The sequence below is a fragment of the Calliopsis andreniformis genome, chromosome 1, assembly GCF_051401765.1.
Source record: "Calliopsis andreniformis isolate RMS-2024a chromosome 1, iyCalAndr_principal, whole genome shotgun sequence".
Lineage (NCBI taxonomy): Eukaryota > Metazoa > Arthropoda > Insecta > Hymenoptera > Andrenidae > Calliopsis > Calliopsis andreniformis.
In genome coordinates, this window is record NC_135062.1 from 1,602,835 (window position 1) to 1,621,821 (window position 18,987).

At 36.4% G+C, this 18,987-nt stretch overlaps 1 protein-coding gene across 1 annotated transcript in view; it reads left to right on the forward strand.

Annotated features, from left to right (window-relative positions):
* The window catches only part of LOC143177737 (uncharacterized), a 71,094-nt gene continuing 52,107 nt past the window's right edge, over positions 1 to 18,987 (forward strand). The window contains exons 1-2 of the mRNA XM_076375855.1: positions 1 to 1,016; positions 4,717 to 4,856. Coding sequence (XP_076231970.1) covers positions 829 to 1,016; positions 4,717 to 4,856 — 328 coding nt within the window. The 5' untranslated portion in view covers positions 1 to 828. The remainder of the gene's footprint in view (positions 1,017 to 4,716; positions 4,857 to 18,987) is intronic.

Sequence of the window (18,987 nt, forward strand, 5' to 3'; positions counted from 1 at the left end):
TGTATCCTTTGATCCTTTGTATTTAGCGTAACCAGTGAATTCCTTACTGTGAGGGGATGACGAATCCCCTGCATGTCCCACACCGAGACTGCAGGCAAGTATAGGCGAGTGGGGGCCAACATAGGGACACGTTTTTTGTATCGCCGGAACGGATCGGATCGGAACGGAACGGAACGGACCTGAGGAAATCGAGTTTTATACAATTGTTACTTTTGTATGTAACTGATTTTCTAATAAGTAGACATTAAGTTAAAGTAACGTTTATACTAGCATGAGTCAGTAAAAAAGAAAAAGCAATTGATAGTCAAGACTAAAAAGGTGAAAGTAAGGTTAAGTAAAGAAGCCACGTGGTCGCGTTTATCAGAGTAAGTCGCAAAAAATGAAAAAATAGACATAAGAATATCGTCGCAGTTAGAATTAGCGAAAATGGGGCTGGAAACTATACAAAATTTAAACAGAAATTTGAAATATACTTGATAACTAATCATTTTTATGGAAAAACAGATGAATTCAAGGTGGCTGTGTTCCTCCACATAATTGGGGAGGAATGTATAGAAATATTTTATAATTTTGCTTTAAACGAGAAGGAGAAAAAAAACTATAATTTAATAATTACAAAATTTTATGAGTATTTGTAATCAAAGAAAAATGTAGTCTGAAAAACATTTATTTTGTGAAAGAAATCAAGAAATTAGAAATATGAATCATGATAGAATAGCATTAGGCATAAGAGACACAGTAGAACAAAAGAAACTATTGAGTATAAAAGGTTTAAAGTTCGGAAGAGCAATAGAAATATAGAAAGCAACTGATATATTAAAAGACAAAATGAAAGAACTGAACAAGACAAAAAGAATGGAGAAAATAGAAAGGAAAATGGACAGAAAAAAATCCAAACAAAAGAAAGTTCAAGATCAGACTTATAAGAAAATCAAAGTAAAGGAAGAAAATAAATTCGCATGTACAAGATATCAAATGATGGATGTTCCAAGAGAATGTCCAGCATTTGAAAAAAGGTAGTACAATTAGTAGAGCACAAGATAAGCCAAGTAACAGAAGTATGAATAAAATTTGTTGTTAATGGTTATAAAGTCAAATTTAAGTTAAACACAGATGTACAAGTAAATACAGGGTGCTTTGTTATTAATGGTACAACTGAGCAGGGGATGATACCTCAATGAAAAAATAAATCGAAAAGAAAGAATAAAATTTTTTCATATACAGGTAAATATTATTTTGGCTTTTAAAGAATTAAAAAATAGTACAAACATTTATGATAGACTACAAGCAGTGCATAATAACTTAAAAAATTACAATTATGTATGCAACATATTGGACAAAATTTCAATCAGATTCTATGTTAATAAACATACTTCTAAAAAGCAAATTGTTCATGTTTATAGATGCAAACACAAACAGAACTAGAAGTTTGATAATTCAGAATATACTACACATGCACTTGATAAATTTTTAAATTAGATTTTCTCGTAAAAAAAATATATGAAAAAATTTTATTCTTTCTTATTGATTAATTTTTTTATAAAGTATCACCTCTCGACCAGTTGTACCACTAATAGCGGAATACCCTGTATATTTCTTCATATATTATTGATAGAGATAGATAAGATAAAAAGAATAAATATTCTACTAGAAGCATATGGTGGTGCTAAGTTTAAACTGTAGTATCTGCTGTAAATTTAGATTGTAAAGTAAAAAAAATAGAGGTATTACAGGAATTTATAGTTGTAAAGAAAGAAAAATTACCCTTATTAGGTTTAAATGCTTGTGTGAAATTAGAATTACATAAAGAATTCATGAATTAAACGTACACAGGATGAACAATAATTTATAATGAGAAGTAACGACTTGTTCACAGCTTGAGGGAAATTTAAGGAGAAATGTATGATAGAGCTAAGAGAAGAACCAATAGCAGTGGTGAGAATTCAGAGGAGAGTTGTATTTATTAAAATTGAAACAGGCACTTGAGGATCTAACGAAAAGAAACATTATTGAAAAACTAGATGAATTAATTGAATGGGTGAATAACCTGGTAATAGTTGAGAAATCAAACTGTAAATTAAGTTCATGTTTAGATTCAGCAGATTTAAATAAAATTATTGAAAGAGAATTATCCGCTTTTTATCCACATATTTACGACTAGCATACGGTTCGTTCAGTGATGTATGCATATCGCCTGTCTAATATGTATCTTTTAATATTTTTTTTATGAGGAATCATGTAATGTCCAATTATATATACCTTCCAGAAACACTGTGTATATGTGGATGATATTTTAATTTGTGGGCAAACAAAAAAAGCTCATGATAGTACACTAAATAAAGTAATTGAATGAGAAAAGTGAAATATTTGGGTCACTTATTTTCAAAGAAATGTTTAAAAGTTGATAAAAAGAGGAATAAGGTAATACTAAAATTGAAAAAACCTGGGAAAAAAGGAATTAAAACACTGCTAAGTATATTTATTTATTTTTGTAGTTTTATTTCTAAGTTAGTAGAATATTCAGAGTTAATATGCGAATCATTAAAGAATGATAGGAATTTTAGCTGGTCAGAATTCCATGGGAAGGTGCTAAGAATATGAAAAGACAAGTTTACTGCAGCCATTATTAATAAAGTTTGATAGTAAAAATGAATTACTAGTACAAATAGATATTTCTAGTAAAGGATTAGGAGTGTGCACTATGGAGGAAAGCAAACCATTATTGTTTGCGTCGAGAAGTCTAACTGAAACGAACAAATGTTAAGCATAAATAGAGAAAGAACTTGTTGGGATTACTTTTGCAATTCAAAAATTCAAAAATTATATTTATGGAAGAAAAGCTAGAGTAATGACGGATCATGAGTTTTTAATAAGTTTAATGAAAAAAAAAATGTGATATAGTATCACCAAGATTACAGCGAATGAGGTTAACATGTTCGCTGTGGTTAACGCGAATTCGCATCAATTGTGACTGTTGTGAGAAGCGCAATACAGCGAACATATTAAAACAGATAAAACATGATTTAGAATTACAACATGTATCAGGGAAAAACATACAAGTCATGGACTTGTAAAGGAATTTTCTTGATGAGAAAATGGAAGCTGATCTGAAAATAAGTAAAGTAATACATAATATAAAAGCCATTATGAATATAACAGATGAGAAGACAAAATTTCAAGATAAAACGGAATAAAATAAGATACTAAAGCGAGTCAGAGATTACTATCTGAATGGATGACCAGAGTTGAACAGGAATGAAAGTAAAAACTTCTTAGCATTTAGTAATATCAGAAGCAAGTTAGTGATAATAGAGGACATAATTTTGTATAAAAATAAATTAATGGTACTTGATACATTTAAGATTGATATGTTAACATTAAGCCATAAAGTACATTTTGGAATAAACAAAACTTTGGAAAGAATGCAAGGTCAAGCATGAAAAGAGAGATTGTAGAGACAAAACTGCACATAGTCTCATAACAACAGCCATTAGAAAATCTTTCGCAATGAACGGTATTCCTGAGATAGTAGTTGTAGATAATTTTGCATCTTTCAAATAACGTATAGCCTTTATTATCAAAAAGCAATGTATAGGTGGAATTAAAATTAAAACTAAAATTAAAATTAAAATTAAAATAAAACAATTAAAAACAAAAAGACCAACCACATAAAAATCACTAAACAAGTTTAAAAGGAATTATAAATATATTCAAGCTAGGGTTATAGAGAAACAAAATAACTATAAAAAATATCAGGATAGGAAAACAGCGCCTTAAAAAAAATTCCAAAAAGGTAATAATTATTGGTAAATATAAGGAACCAAAGTCGTATTCAATTAAAGCAGATAATGGAGAGGTTTCTAAAAGAAACAGTAGCTTTCTAAGGAATCTGCCAAGTTTGTCAATAAGAGCTTATTGTCATTCGATAAGGAAAAACAGGAGAATGAAGAAAATATTATCAGAAATTAATGGGAATAGTTAACAGGAGAAGAGGTTGCATTGGAGTCAGGACTAACTATTAGTAACGAGGAGATAAAACATTTTGCAAAACCAAAAAGAAACATAAAACTTTATTGTAAATTTAAAGATTATCACCTGGAGTAGATTTTATTTATTATCTTAAAAAGGAGAGTTATAGGAGCAATTAGTTAGACATGCAGGATGTCCCAGAATTCGTGGTGTAAGTGGAAAAAAGGGGGTGATTCTACATAAAAAAATAAAACAAAAATATAGAATACAACTTTTCGAGATCGTGTTTTGCTTTCGAGAAAATTGCTTTCGAATTATGATCGGGTACAAGTGTACGAAAGTACAGTTTATGGTGTTATAAGGGTATACAGAGTAAGGGGAACACTCTCAGTCTGACTACTGACTGTCTCTGCGGTAAGTTAGAACCTTTTCCGTTTCCCCATTTACCCCTTAAGTGCTTAAAACTATACTTCGGTATGCTTGTACTCGGTTAAAATTCAAAGTCAATTTTCTCAAAACACAAAGCATGGTATCAAAAGTTTTTATTCTATATTTTTTTTATTTTTTCATATAGAATCACTTACTTCCTGCATATACCACCCGTTTGTAGGGACACCTTGTAGAGAAGAGAGCACCAGTAGCAGTTAAGTTGAAGCAATGTTTATGTTATTACGAGTCATGTCCTGAAACATAACAATTATAAACGTGAGTTGAACATGGAACAATATTTCCGTTTCTTTCTTTTAGCGAAATCATGGATAACGCACGACTCATCGAATTAGTTGGAAAATATCCTGTTCTATACGATTTATCTCACAACAAGTACATGGATAACAATTACAAGACGCGAATTTGGGAGGAAATTGGAAAACAATTGAATTCAAGTGGTAAGTAACATAGATAATAACTGTATATAATTAAAATTTCGAGAACTGGGACATATTTTTTATCAAACTTTATATTAAAAAGATATTTAATAGAATAAAAATTTTTTTCCATTTCTTAACTACCACAAAAAAGGATGGAAAAGTAAGCATACAAATGATAATTAATCTAAAAAAATAAATTAATAAAACGAAACTTATTTATTTTTCTGTTATGTTCTGTTATAACTAAATGAAGATAAGATTAAATAAATAACAATTACATTTCCTTACATTACTTTCTGAGTACACACAGAATCATTTTGAAAACATGTCGTGCAGATTATGCAAAACGATTTTTATATAATTCTTTTTGTATTGTAAGCGATAGTTTATTATTTTGAAGCTCTGTTCGTACATCAGGCACGTAAGTGACTTTTGTGATTTTTTGCTTATTGAAAATGTCGGGTAAAAATGTGATTACAATTAATTTGATCTTATCATCATTTAGTTAATAGAAAAATAAAGAAATGTCGTTTATATGGTTTGTATACATATTTACTTTTCTACCTTCTTCTGTGGTAGTATGAAATGGAAAAAGATTTTTATTTTATTAAATATCTTTTTAATATGAAGATTCATAAAAAAATGTCCCATATAAAAATTCTTACATTCTCACGAGAGAATAAGAATTTCAGAGAATAAGAAGAAAGAGAAAGAAAAATATACGTTAGTATTTAAAACAACAAGGTATGACCCCCGACCCGAAAATTCAAAAAATTATGAAACTTTAGGGATATGTAGAGCATAGGTATGTAATACACATTTTTTTCTGCGGAAATTCATTCTGAGGGGGTAAAATCAAACCCCAAAAATTCGACTATTTTTCGATTTTATTTTATAACTTCGATCAGATATGTCAGAGCGGCGACATTACCGACAAAATTAGGCAAACACAGGGGTTTACGGCTTGACACTTTTCATCCTTATATGAGATGATTTTAAGCGGAGAATGGGTTCATTCGAAAGAAAAAAGTTCAATGCAGCGCAGTCAACTCGCGATTTAACGAACTTCTACTGATATTTAGTAATACGAGTGTTATAAAGTAGAGCAAAAATCTACCATTGACAGCTATAGAAATTTAAGCATTTTTATGTAATTTAGAGAGTGTTTTGAACGAAATCGCGAGTTGACTTCGCTGCGTTGTACGTTTTTCAAAGTGTTAGGCCGTAAAATCATACCACAGTATTGCTTTCGGCTAGGTTATCGATAAAACAGAGCAAAAAATGTGACAAATTTAGTTGGGCTTTTGCGAACCAGGCGACGCCTAATTTGAAAAGCTGCCGATGTGGAATCGGAATCTGTGATACCCAAATTGGCGATGCGAGTTAATAAAAATTTCCCCCTCCACTACACACACCACCTTAGGAGTCGCGTGTACGTGAGCTCGGCGCTTCGGGCCACTCCGGACATGTTCGAAAAGTCAAAAGAGAATGCGAATGTAAAGTGAACCTTACTCTCTCGCTCTTGAAATACTGCCCAAGTTGCCGACAAACGACACAAACTGCGCGCGATATTTTCATTTGCCCAGGCATATTTACGAAAGCCCGTGAAGACAACAATACGGAGCCCGTCTTTTACTATTATGCGGGTTCAAATCTGTGACTTTTTTATTTCATATATAGTTTCTTTTTAGTTTTTTAACTTTAGAATTCCTCGTTTCATATATTACTTCATTTATAAAATACTGTAGGAAATATAATTCATATTTTAGCCACACAGATAGCCATACAACACAGTTGCACTGTTCTCATTTTTTTACAACCAGTCTTTTATGGAATAAAATAATAATTTGAGCCAAAGTATTATAAAATCAAATATATATAAAGATTGGAATTGTATATTAAAATTACTTGTAGAATAAAAAAAAAGTTGCAGGTTTGAACGGGATCTGAACTCGATCGAACCCGAACAGGTATAGGATCTGTGCATTTTGACGTCCTTCATTTCATTACTGTTACGAGGTGAGATTGTGAGATCCTATACACGTCTGATGTCGCAGTTAGATTATGTATAATGAAGAAATAAATGCAGTAGATCACATGTATATTCAAAACAGTTGTGTGCGTTTGGATACACCTCCAGTCACGCATAGGGAATTGAAATATCTCAATACCGTCGATTAGCTGTCGCGATTTCGAGTAACAATCGGTCATGTTCGGCATGCGTCGCGAATCGTATCGCTCGCTCGTAGCCTAGCGCGTTACCACCTATGTATGCATACAGGGTGCCCTGCGTAACACTGTACAGTCCATTATTTCCTAAACTGTTTAAGATATAAAAAAAATGTTTACATGAAATTTGCATGGTATAAGGGGGAAAATTTATTGGCTATAACAAATTATCTTTTAGATTATTATTTTCAAAGATATGATAGGTTCAGTTTTTTACATAGATCTATATACTTTTTTTCAGGTCACTTTATAGTGCGTTTCAAGACAAATTCAACGACATAGGAATTATGTATCTTTTTTCAAATGGTTTTCGAGATATTGCATACGAAAGTTTAGTGCTCTTCAGCATAGGAAAACTTGCTCGAGTAGAGAGCACCGCAGGAAGTCTCGCCTGCGCGTCAAGTGCCACATGCCGTACATTATCCCTTGAAACCGAGACGGGAGGCTCTGCTGCAGGAACGGTAGGCCCAAATTCTGGAAATGGTTTTCCCGTGAACCTGACTATCATATCTTTGAAAATAATAATTTAAAAGAAAATTTGTTATAGCCAATAAATTTTTCCCTATATATGTGTAGATACAGTAATGTTGCGGACAAGAGCCGTTTCGTCTCCATGGACGAGAGCCGTTTCATCTACACTCTACAGGGACGAGAGCTGCGGTCTATCCCCACTACCTCGTATGATATGTGCCTCCGAGAAACCAATTCTTGGAACCTTTGCGACGAGCTCGACGCCTGAGAACAAGGAGGCCATAAATAAAACAAGGATAGCATTAGGGATTTAAATAGGAAAAATTGAAGTTTCTTATTCGCAAACGGATTTTCACGCAAGTAATACCAGTCAATTCCTTGTGCTCTCCCGATGGAAGTGATATCAAACACGACATGATGATTCCGGTTATTTATAACATACATAAAACTTGATTTGTAGAAAGAAAGATCACGTTCATCCCCGTATACGGTAATGTTACAGGTAGTCTATTGAGTAGTCGACTGACTGGTAGTCGATTCGATAGCCGTGGCCAGACCCGAGTGCAGCTCTCGTCCATGACTGGTAGACGATTTGGGTTCCTTTGCTCTCGGTCGCCGAGATATGCAGAATGCTACGAAAAGTACTCCAATCCACTATCGTGATGATGCGGACGCTGCGCTCGGATCTGATCGCGGCTCTTGTTCGTGTGGACGAAACGGCCCTCGATCGTATTATTACTGTATTTAAAATCTATCGATCCTAATCCAGACCTAACTCAAAATATATACACATATATATATTTCTATTTAAAATTGGTTTGAGTTTTATTAGTATCTACTTATATATGTAAAATAATATATAATTCGGTATTATATATATTGTTACACACGAAGTTTCGAGAAGAGAAACCTTTATTCGTTCACAATTGACGTTACAATTATTGACAATGATTTTGACGTGAAAACCACCAGAGTCTAACTCAGGACTGACTCTCGCGTTCGCCTGCCCTTCTCTTTATACTCTTTCTTATCGCTTCCTTGCGTCGGCTTTTCGTTTGGCTCATCGTGTTTACTTGGACCATGAGATTCCCAACGTTGGCTTTTGCGTTCGGCGTACGTTTGGCTCGTCGCGTTTGCGTCGCTTCTAACGTTAGCTTTTCGTTTGGTTTATTTTGTTACTTCGCTCGGCCCGTGAGATTCCTCCTGGGGTGAAAGAAAATGCGTCCTCGCATTTTGATTACAATTCTACGTTCGTATCTAATAGTATTAGGTTGTATTCTAGTTCCTCCGCAACGTTTAGGATGTGGTCTAACTTTGTAGCTATATCTCTTTCGCGTGCCCATTCGTTAAATGTTCGCGATAGATACTGATTGGTTTTGTTTTCGTAATTTACATTTACACTATAGCAGGCCGGCATATACCTTCTAAGGTTTAGTGTCTTATGCTTTAGGAAAAAGAAAAATTTGGTAACGTATAGCGAACAGATGTTACAGTCTTCGGCGCGTCTATACTTGTGAATATTCTTTCCGCACATGGTACAAAGTTCTCTTTCTGCTAAGGCCCGGGTTGATAAAATGTGTCTTTCTACGCCGTACTTCGCGTATTTCCACGTGTTCCTTCTGTCTTCAAGGGTGAGCGAGGTGAGTTCTGGCTGATAATTTTTGCAATAATATTGTTCTTGCTCGTCGTCATCCAATGTGGTATAGACTAGGCTGTCGTCTTCTATTCCTCTGGTGCAGACGAAATTTTCTAGGATGTCAATGAATGTTTCCAGTGTTCTGGTTTCATCTTCTAATAGGTTTCCCTCTAATGTGTACTCGGCGATGTACCCCATCCTGCAACACATGAATTATTGAACTTCTTTGACTGTAAGTCTGTAAAATCCTCTCCTAGGTGGTCTTGGTCTTGGTGAGGTTTCTTGTTCCTGGTATTGAGGTGGTTCTTCGTCTTGATGCATTAGATCCGTCATTCTTACTGGTTCCGCTGGTGTTCTATCTATTGTTTGTGCGTATCTTCCAAACGAACAATGGTCGTAGATGATGGTGCACGGTCTGAAGATTCCCTTTAATAGGTTCCATGTCGGTTGTAAGCAGTTTATTTTGTATAGGACATATAGTCCTGCTCCTATTAGGCTGATATACCCCAATATTGCCGTATAGTACTTGAGATGTTCCATTACCGTCATTGTTCTCTTCTTTAATGACAGTGTCTCAATCTGTTGGTTTATTTCATCTATGGTGGTTCCTAGTAATTGGAGGTCTCGCGCTGTCACTTGAGTCTTCTTGAGATACGTTATGTTTAGATCCTGTACGTCGATTTGCTTTTCCGCCAATGTTTGTTTCCAGTGATCTTGGTGCTCTATTGTTTCTACAGGTATATTGAGCGTGATATTTTCTTTATCTCCTCCGGCTTTTATTATGGCTTCTTCTGTAGTTCCTACGCAGCCTTGTGGTAGGTGTATTATATTTCTGTCTTGTATTGTTATTACGTGCGGTTCTTCCTTATCGCATAGGACGTGTAGCTGTTCTCTCTTTGGGGTGATCGCTATCCAATCTTGGTTAGTCAAGAGTTGGATGAACAACGTTCCTTGCAACTTGATATATTTTTGTGAACATTCTTGGCCCTTTTTCAGGAGTAGCGCTATCAGGCATGCTTTTGATGATGACGTGAGGTAATTCGGGTGTTTCCTCCGTGCCACGTACTGGTTTCCTATAGTTTTAAACTGTGCTTTTTCTTCTTCGTTGATAGGCATAAACTCTGTTCGCGGTTCGTTTAAGAGCAGGTATTCGTGTTCTATATTGTATATAGAGTATCCTTGTAGGTATGAATACGTTGGTAAGGCAATTGGCTTGTATAGTATGTATATGTCTTCTTCTATTATGGGAATTCGGAGATTATAAATTAGCTTTTCTTTCGTGAGGGTTATCGCTATTTCACTTACATCCAATAGTGTGCCATAGTATTCTTCTTTTAGTGGTACTGGAAATTTTTCGGACTGGGTGGTACTCTTGATTGCGTCAAATAGCTCTTTAGGAGGTAAAATCGTTGGGTGTACTATTCCGTGTTTTCCATCCACTATAGCTTCTTGAAGTTTCTGCATAGTGGCTGACACATCGTGGTAGAGGAGTATGTGATCTGCTAATGTCTCATCTATTTCCATATTGAAAATTTCTTCTTTTGTTGCGTTCTGTAATAGTTGAAAGATTATTGTTCAGATTTTCTGTTTGTTGTTGTATATATTTATAGGTTCCTAGGTTGTCTTGCATTTTATGAAGTAACACTGTGGTTTGATCTTTTATTAAGTGTGCTATCTTGAGGTTGTCTTCTCTTAACTTATCCAATTCATTGTTATAGTATTCTGCGTCTGAGGCTGACATCGTCCCGAATAATACTTTCATTCCTTCCCCTATTACATTCAGTAATCCTCATTTGTGCACGTGTCCAATGAATTTCCTCAAGGATGTAACTCCTGACTCAGTCGGTTGTTTCGTTCTTGTTAGAGTGTTTTTTCGACTCCTTGATGTCCTCCTAACGTGCTTTCGTGCACGTTTTTTATCAAGCGTTTTTTCTCTTCTCGCGTTTCCGGATCCTTAGTGAGATTACATCTTACTATTAGGCGCTTTTCTGGCGTTTTTTCCTTATGAATGAATTCTATCATTCGCAGGATAGTTTCTTTTACATATGGATCCAGGATTCGTACTTCTATTTCATCCACTTGAGGTACCTTGGTTCTCAGCCCAGCGTACCATGCTTCTTCCTCCGCTTCTGGATCTATTTGCAGCCCCCTCTCTGTTTTGCTGGTTGTTACGACGAGTCCTCTCCGGGATACACGTCCAGTATCATATTCCAGCGTTTCTTCTTTTCCGAGGGCTCTTGCTCTGCTTTTAAATTCGGCATACGTTGGAGCGGCTTCCTCCTGAAGGTCGCTCAGTACATTTTCACTTGTCTCGTCCGTCTCGCCGTCGTTTACCATGTGTACGTTGGTTTCCGTAATCCGGGATAGGGCGTCCGCATTAGTGTTACTCTTACCCTTTTTGTAAATTATTTCGTACTCGTACTCTTCTAATTTCAGCCTCCATCTTATAAGCCTAGACGTCGGATCCTTAACGTTCATAGCCCATGTCAGGGGTTTGTGATCCGTGACTACCTTAAATTTTCGTCCGTATAGGTATTGATGAAAGTGCTTTATTCCCCAAACTATTGCCAGGAGTTCTTTCTCGGTGGTTGAATAATTTTTTTCGGCCTGGTTGAGCGTTCTGGATGCGTACGCCACTGGCCGGTCCTGACCAACTATTCCTTGCGAAAGCACAGCTCCGATTGCCTCATTGCTTGCGTCTGTGGTCAATATAAAGGGTTTTTTCCAATCGGGATACGCAAGAACTGGTTCGTCGCAAAGGGCGTTTCGCAATGTGTCGAAAGCCGTTTGCTCCTCATTTCCCCATTTCCACTTGATTCCGTCCTTGAGTAGGGTTGTTAGCGGCGATGCTTTTTTCGAGAAGTCTCTTATAAACTTCCTATAGTATCCTGCTAGTCCTAGAAATTGCTTGATTTCTTTTGGATTCTTAGGCGTTGGATAGGTTTTTATTTTCTCTATTCGTTCTGGATTCGGTTTTATTCCTTCTGCGGATATTATGTGTCCTAGATATGATAACTCTGGTTTAAGGTATTCGCATTTGTCTGGTTGTAGTTTTAGGCCGACTTTCGATAATCGTTCAAGCAGAATTTGCAAATTTTTATTGTGTTCCTCTAAGGTTGTTCCAAATACTATTATATCGTCCATATACACGAAGCAAGTGTTTCCAATTAATCCTCTTAGACCGTTGTTCATCATCCTTTGGAAAGTGGCTGGTGCATTTTTCAGTCCAAACGGCATTCTGTTATATTCGTAGTGTCCGTCTGTAGTAGAAAAAGCGGTTTTTGCCTTATCTCCTTCTCTCATGGCTATTTGATGAAAGCCTGAAGCTAAATCAAATGCAGAAAAGTATTTCGCATTGCCCAGTTTATCCAATATTTCGTCTATTAATGGGAGTGGATAAGAGTCCTGTTTTGTTCTCTCATTTAATTTCCGATAGTCTATCACGAGCCTCCACTTCCGTTTACCTGACGCGTCCGGTTTTTTGGGTACTATCCACAATGGCGAATTGAAAGGGGAATTACTTTCTCTAATTATTCCTTGCTCTAGCATTTTCCTTACTTGCGTTGCCACTTCTTCTTGATGAATTGGTGGGAACCTATATTGTCTGGTGTGTATCGGGGTTGAGTCCGTTAACTCTATGGAGTGTTCAGTTAAATTTGTTAAGGGTATGGGATCTCCTGGTAGTACGAAGGTGTCGTGATATCTTTTTATTATTTCCCATATTTGTTCTTTCCCTTCTATAACGTGGTCCAGTCTAGTGTTTTGTTTCAACAATTCTTCGCGTTCCTTCGTAAGCGGTTCAGGGTTTTTTGGGAAATCTGACGGTTGGATTTTCTGGCCCAATACTTCCGTCGCTCTCACCCTTTTAGTTTCTGTTTCACTTAAGTTTGCAGGTATTCGGGCGATTCCACCTTTCACCGTGACTAGCATATCTGTATCTTCTAGTGTTATCTTTGCTTCTCCGTCTTGGATGTTAGCTACTTTAATTTTTTGTAGTTTGCTCGTTTTCGGCGGTATGGTTATTTCTTCCCTGTCGTCTTCTTTTCTCTTGAACAAGTTGTTCTCTAATCGTAACTGTCCTCTGCTTATATCCCATGTACAATGCAACGTTCTCAACGAATCTATTCCGATCAGGCCATCTTCCTGCATAACTTCGTCTCTTACTACCTGAAATCTTAAATTCTTTCCGAACAATCTTGTTTCAAATTCTCCTGCCGTTTTAAAGGTACTTCGTGATAGAGTTCTCACTTCGCGTATATTTTGCCTAGATATCTTCTTTTTGTCGATGATCATAGATTCTTTTAATAGTGATATGGCTGCCCCCGTGTCTACTAAGAATTTACTTGTCTTCGCGTTTTCTAATTTCAGAGTAACGTACGTTAATCGATCCCCTACTGCCGTGTTTATTCGTATAGCATTTCGCTGGTGTTCCCCTGAAAGTTCTCTTCCAGGGAAGTTTCTTGTTCGGGTTTTTGGTTTTCTTGGATTGCGTGCGCCGGTGGGGTTTCTGGGAAGCCTCGGCGCGTTTGAAAATTTTTGAAATTGTTTCGTTCTACACTCTGCCTCTAGATGTCCTATTCTTTTGCAGTAATTACATTGTTTTATCGTGTTTCGCACCTGGGGTTTTACGGGATTTGAACGAGCTTGGGAATTCGGTTGCGGTCTTTTCGCATTGAAATTCACACGGTTTTGAAATCTCGCTGGGTTCGGTTTAAAAAGGTGCTGTCTCTGCTGCATAATTTCCGACATTCTCGCGGCGTTTATTGCTTCTTGGATTGATCGCGGGTTTGCTGTTTTTACCTCTAACCGGGTTTCTTTGTCTAATCCATTTATAAAATCTATCACTCCTTTTTTCTTTTCCTCTTCTAATAACAGTTCGCGATGCTCTGTCGGTAGTGGCCTACTTAATGCGGCGTTTAGTGCAGCATCGTGTATTCTCATGAACCGGGATACGTACGAATTTACGGGTTCTCTGAACTCTTGTTTGCATTGAATTCTCTGTAATTGAAGTACTGTTGAATCGATTGGGGTTCCATAGTTTTGTCGCAATTGTTCTTTCAAGTCATCGAACGTTCCTATCATCTCAGCGCGGATCACCGTTCTGGCCTTTCCAACTATCTTTTGGCCTAATATGTTTCCTAACAATAGCTGGGTTTTTTCTTTCTGGACATTATGTTTGGCCGTTTCTATTTGACAAATGAAGGTCTCAACCGGTAATGTCTCTCCGTCAAACTCGGACACAGTTCCTAATAATTCGTTTAATGTACACGGAGCCGGTTCGAATTCGTTATCGCTTGTCAGTACAGACTGCATTGATTTTGAGAGGAGATCCTCTCTCCGGAGTGATTCACTCTTCGTTTCTAACTTCTCCAATCGATTCATTATTTCAGAGAGCATTTTAGTAACAGTTTCTGATTCGGCCATCTTACCTTGGTTTTTGTTTTCTTTCCTTTCTTTTTCGTACTTCTTAGAGAGTTGGCTCTTCGTCAGGTATTCTCTTCGTTGCTCGTGGTTTCGGAATCCGCTGGCCGTCTCCGCAGCTACGTTGACTCAGCAACGATTTTCAGCAGATCCCACCGCTGCCACCAAATATGTTACACACGAAGTTTCGAGAAGAGAAAGTTTTATTCGTTCACAATTGACGTTACAATTATTGACAATGATTTTGACGTGAAAACCACCAGAGTCTAACTCAAGACTAACTCTCGCGTTCGCCTGCCCCCCTCTTTATACTCTTTCTTATCGCTTCCTCGCGTCGGCTTTTCGTTTGGCTCATCGTGTTTACTTGGACCATGAGATTCCCAACGTTGGCTTTTGCGTTCGGCATACGTTTGGTTCGTCGCGTTTACGTCGCTTCTAACGTTAGCTTTTCGTTTGGTTTATTTTGTTACTTCGCTCGGCCCGTGAGAAAATAAATAATAAAAATACATGATAATAATGTTTAATTGGTCTTCTTCCGTACGGATCTTCTAAACTTCATCTGTTTTAACAGTGCTTGCTGAAGTACTGCATCTTGTCGCCTTCTGACGTCTTTCCCACATAGAATGTTATTGACTGTGGTGCACCACTTGTTAATAAAATATGAAATTTTCACAGTCAATATTCTCTTTCTTAACTGTTGTGCATGCTGCTTACATTTAATAAACGATAAGTTTATTTCGTCATGCAACATGTTCTCCATGTGTTCTTGGAGTTTACTTCTGAAATAAACATGAGGCATGGTTTTGTGCAGCATAATATCAATTTTTTTCTATACATTTTGTATTGATGCATCTTCGTTAAATCTGCAAAAAGATGCTTTGCACAACTGACATTCTTTATGAGGGCTAGTACAAATTATTTTCTTTACAATTGCACAGGTATTAATTTCTTCATATTCTTCCTGTGCTATATTTTCAGTACTTTGAGACGCAGCACTCGTTTCTTCCATTATTACCTCGGACACTGCAGATTGGATATCTTCTTCTTCTTCTTCTTCTATTAAAAGCTTCTTCAATGTAAACAGAAAGTGTCCACTGCAGACATCTTCACAATTGAAGCCAATACTTTGGCTGGAGGTAATATTATTGATGAGCATAATTTTATATGCCACCTGGAAGCCGTACGGAGTGGGATGTACGTTTTGATGCCCAACAGATCGTATGCATCCAAAAAAATTTTCCAAGGGATCTTGATTAATCAATCTTGTCTTGAAATTTTTAAATCCCTGTGTCTTTAATAATCTCCATAGAACTTGAAATGCGGAGATAGTCTTCATCCAATTCTTCAAACATAGTGATCCAGACACTGGCATTTTTGTAAGTGGATGGACATATCGCATACATTTTATATATTTAATCGTGTCAGACCAAAATTCTTCAGGTGCACTGGCTTCTGAAATGACTGTCCTCGGTTGAGCTTCTGAGGCTGCACTATGCCCATTAACGGAGTCAAATAATTTATTGAAAAAGTTAAGGACTTCCGCTGTCGTGAGGCCTTCCTCCTTCGGTATTTTTAATGGGCCATGGTCTGTTTCTACAACGCCTGTAGTAATGAATATTTTATTAGTTATTCAAGCATAAGAGAACGTCCATACTATTCATATAATAAAATATAACTTTTACTTACATTGGTGGCGACTAAGGAATCCTATATGTGACGCTACTGTTTCGCTGAACACTTGCGATGCGTACTTCACTTTCATTTTTGGAATTTTTTTAGGAACAACATGTTCCTTTGTGAGTCTCTTCATCATGGGGCGTACCACGTAGCCAGAGATATCCATATTATACGCCTGTTCAATTATTCTCCATGATGCGAATTGCCTTTCACATTCTTTTCTTCCTGGTGTCACATTTATTTTCAGATCCTTATTTAATAAGTTATTCCTTATTCCTTTAATTCAGTGTGGCGGATCATAAAATGGTATCAATTGAATACCATCTACTTCAATTGCGTCACCTATAAGCATAAAATGATTGCATTGATTCACAATATTACATTTTTTAAATTATATGAAAAACCTAATAATGTATACATACGGTGCTCTTCTCCTTGTTTCCATTTTTTCTGTGTGTCTGCCTGTAATGTGTTGATGGCAGCAACATTCGACGATCCTTGATCACATACAGTGGCAACAACTTCTATCCCAGTTTTCTACAGTGCTTTTACTATATTCTTGATGCACTGTATTAATTGTGGTGCTTTTGTCTGGCTGTCACAATAATTGTAGGAAATGGGCATTTTCTAACCACTGTGTAGTCCTCTTAACATGAAGACAAGGGCATGATCTGCAAATCTTGAAGTTCTTCTTGTGCCCCAGTCTTCGAAGCCTATTATTTTGTCTTCGTTAACGTCGTAGTCAACATGGGGCATCAATGACATCTCGTCCCACATCAATACATACAGTTTTTCTTGAGCACTCATGGTATCCGCTTGACCACGTTGATTGGAATTTTTCTTAGCATCTTCTTTAATATGGTTGCACTTGGAAGATTGCATAGCATCCTCAGGAGCCTGTATGATTTAGAAGAGTGCTTCAGAAGTGCTAAGGCCAATATTTTCTCGTCTGTTGTGTAGCGTCTTCCCTGAAAACATATTTCATAAAGTTATAAACAAATTACAATAAAATAATACAATGAAAATACAGCATATATTACACAGCAGCAATAAATAGTTACAAATCAAATATAGTTATATAGCCATACCCAAACACAAAACCAGTTAGAGGCATATGGTTGCAATTAAATAAAAGAATAAGCAGAAACTATAAGAAATAAGTAGAAAAAATAAGTAGTATGATTATAAGTAGAAACCATAAGACAGCATCATTCTTTCAGGCAGGCAGGGTAACAGGGTTCATCATCACTGAAGCACATCTTCAGGCACTTCATGCATGTGGAGCAGCGTGCAAAAAAATATTAAAATTGTAAACATTACCTTTCTTACTGCCTGCATCATGTTGCCTCCCATGTGAACAGTAGTAGTAGTAGTACTAACATGTCTGGTACGATTTGTTGTGGCTGGCTGAAAATGCTGGATAGCTACTGGTATATCATTAGCTACATCTACAATTTTATTTACCTGTGGCATGGATCTGGATGTACGTAACTGCATTTCGATGAACATCCTCTGCGTGGTGGATAGATTTTGAAATCTATGTACCAGATTAGATTCTGATAACACCATTGCTCGTTCCAGTCGTGCCTTTAAATCTTCTCTCTTCCTGTGTGCATAACGATTGCGTTTCATCAGTGTTTTAGCAATTTTGTATAATTTAGCTGCTTTTGGTGTCAATTGGCACTGTTTCATGTTATCCTGCAATAGTATATTTCTGTGACTTTTCTGTGACATTGAACACTGTTCTAACTATCCTGATATTATTGAACTACTTGGACCAGCTTCATTATGTTCATTAATATCCCATAGTGTTTCTTCACAAATTCTTTCAGTTATTTCTTCGCTCATGCAATTCTTTATGAGACTCTTGTGTTCGTTATTGTTATCACTTTCTACTGTTGTAGCAGAAACTGGATATACTTCTGCTTCTATATTTTCAGATGCATATACTTTGTTCTGGCTCTGCACTGGCAAATGCAAAGTTGGAATAGCATTATGTCTTAATCTTCTTCGTTGAGTAGAACGCAGAAATGAGGTTTCTTCAAAGTGTCTGTAACACACCCTGTATCTGCGCCTTTCAGTGCTTGTCAGTTTAAGTAGTACAGGACACTGAATTTTATTAGCCCAAGACTCTGATCGCACATCTTTGGGAAAGTGGTACGCTGGGATAGTCACACCTGATGAACACTGTGGAACTGCACACGCTCTCACCATTTTGTTCTGATGTCCAAACATTCACACAAATTGTTTATATAAACTGTCTGCACTTATGTGTTTTATGCACTTATATGTCTTTATTCACTTTTTACACTTTTTCTACTTGATGCTCCACTCCTCTGCACCTCACTATCCTACTATCCTGAAACAAACTTTAGAAAAGTTTATAATTTATGCACAAAAATTTGAAAAATAAGTTCAAAAATAAGTTCACTGAGTGAACAATATTCCATGAGCTTATTAATCAAATTTTCAACACAATTCTATTATTAATAAAACAATATAAAAGTTTCTCTAATTCTCTTCGCAGTTCGCAACAGTCCGCAATCAAGATTGCTATGTGTTGCTATTAGTTGTTGCTATTAGTTGCTATGCGGTTTTGGCGGTAATAGTAGCGCCAAAACATTTGAATATCAGTCACGTCCAGTCACGTGATGTGGTGCGATCATGGTGCCATCTGAGATAACTCTTTAGAAAGTGTACTAACGAGTGTCCAAA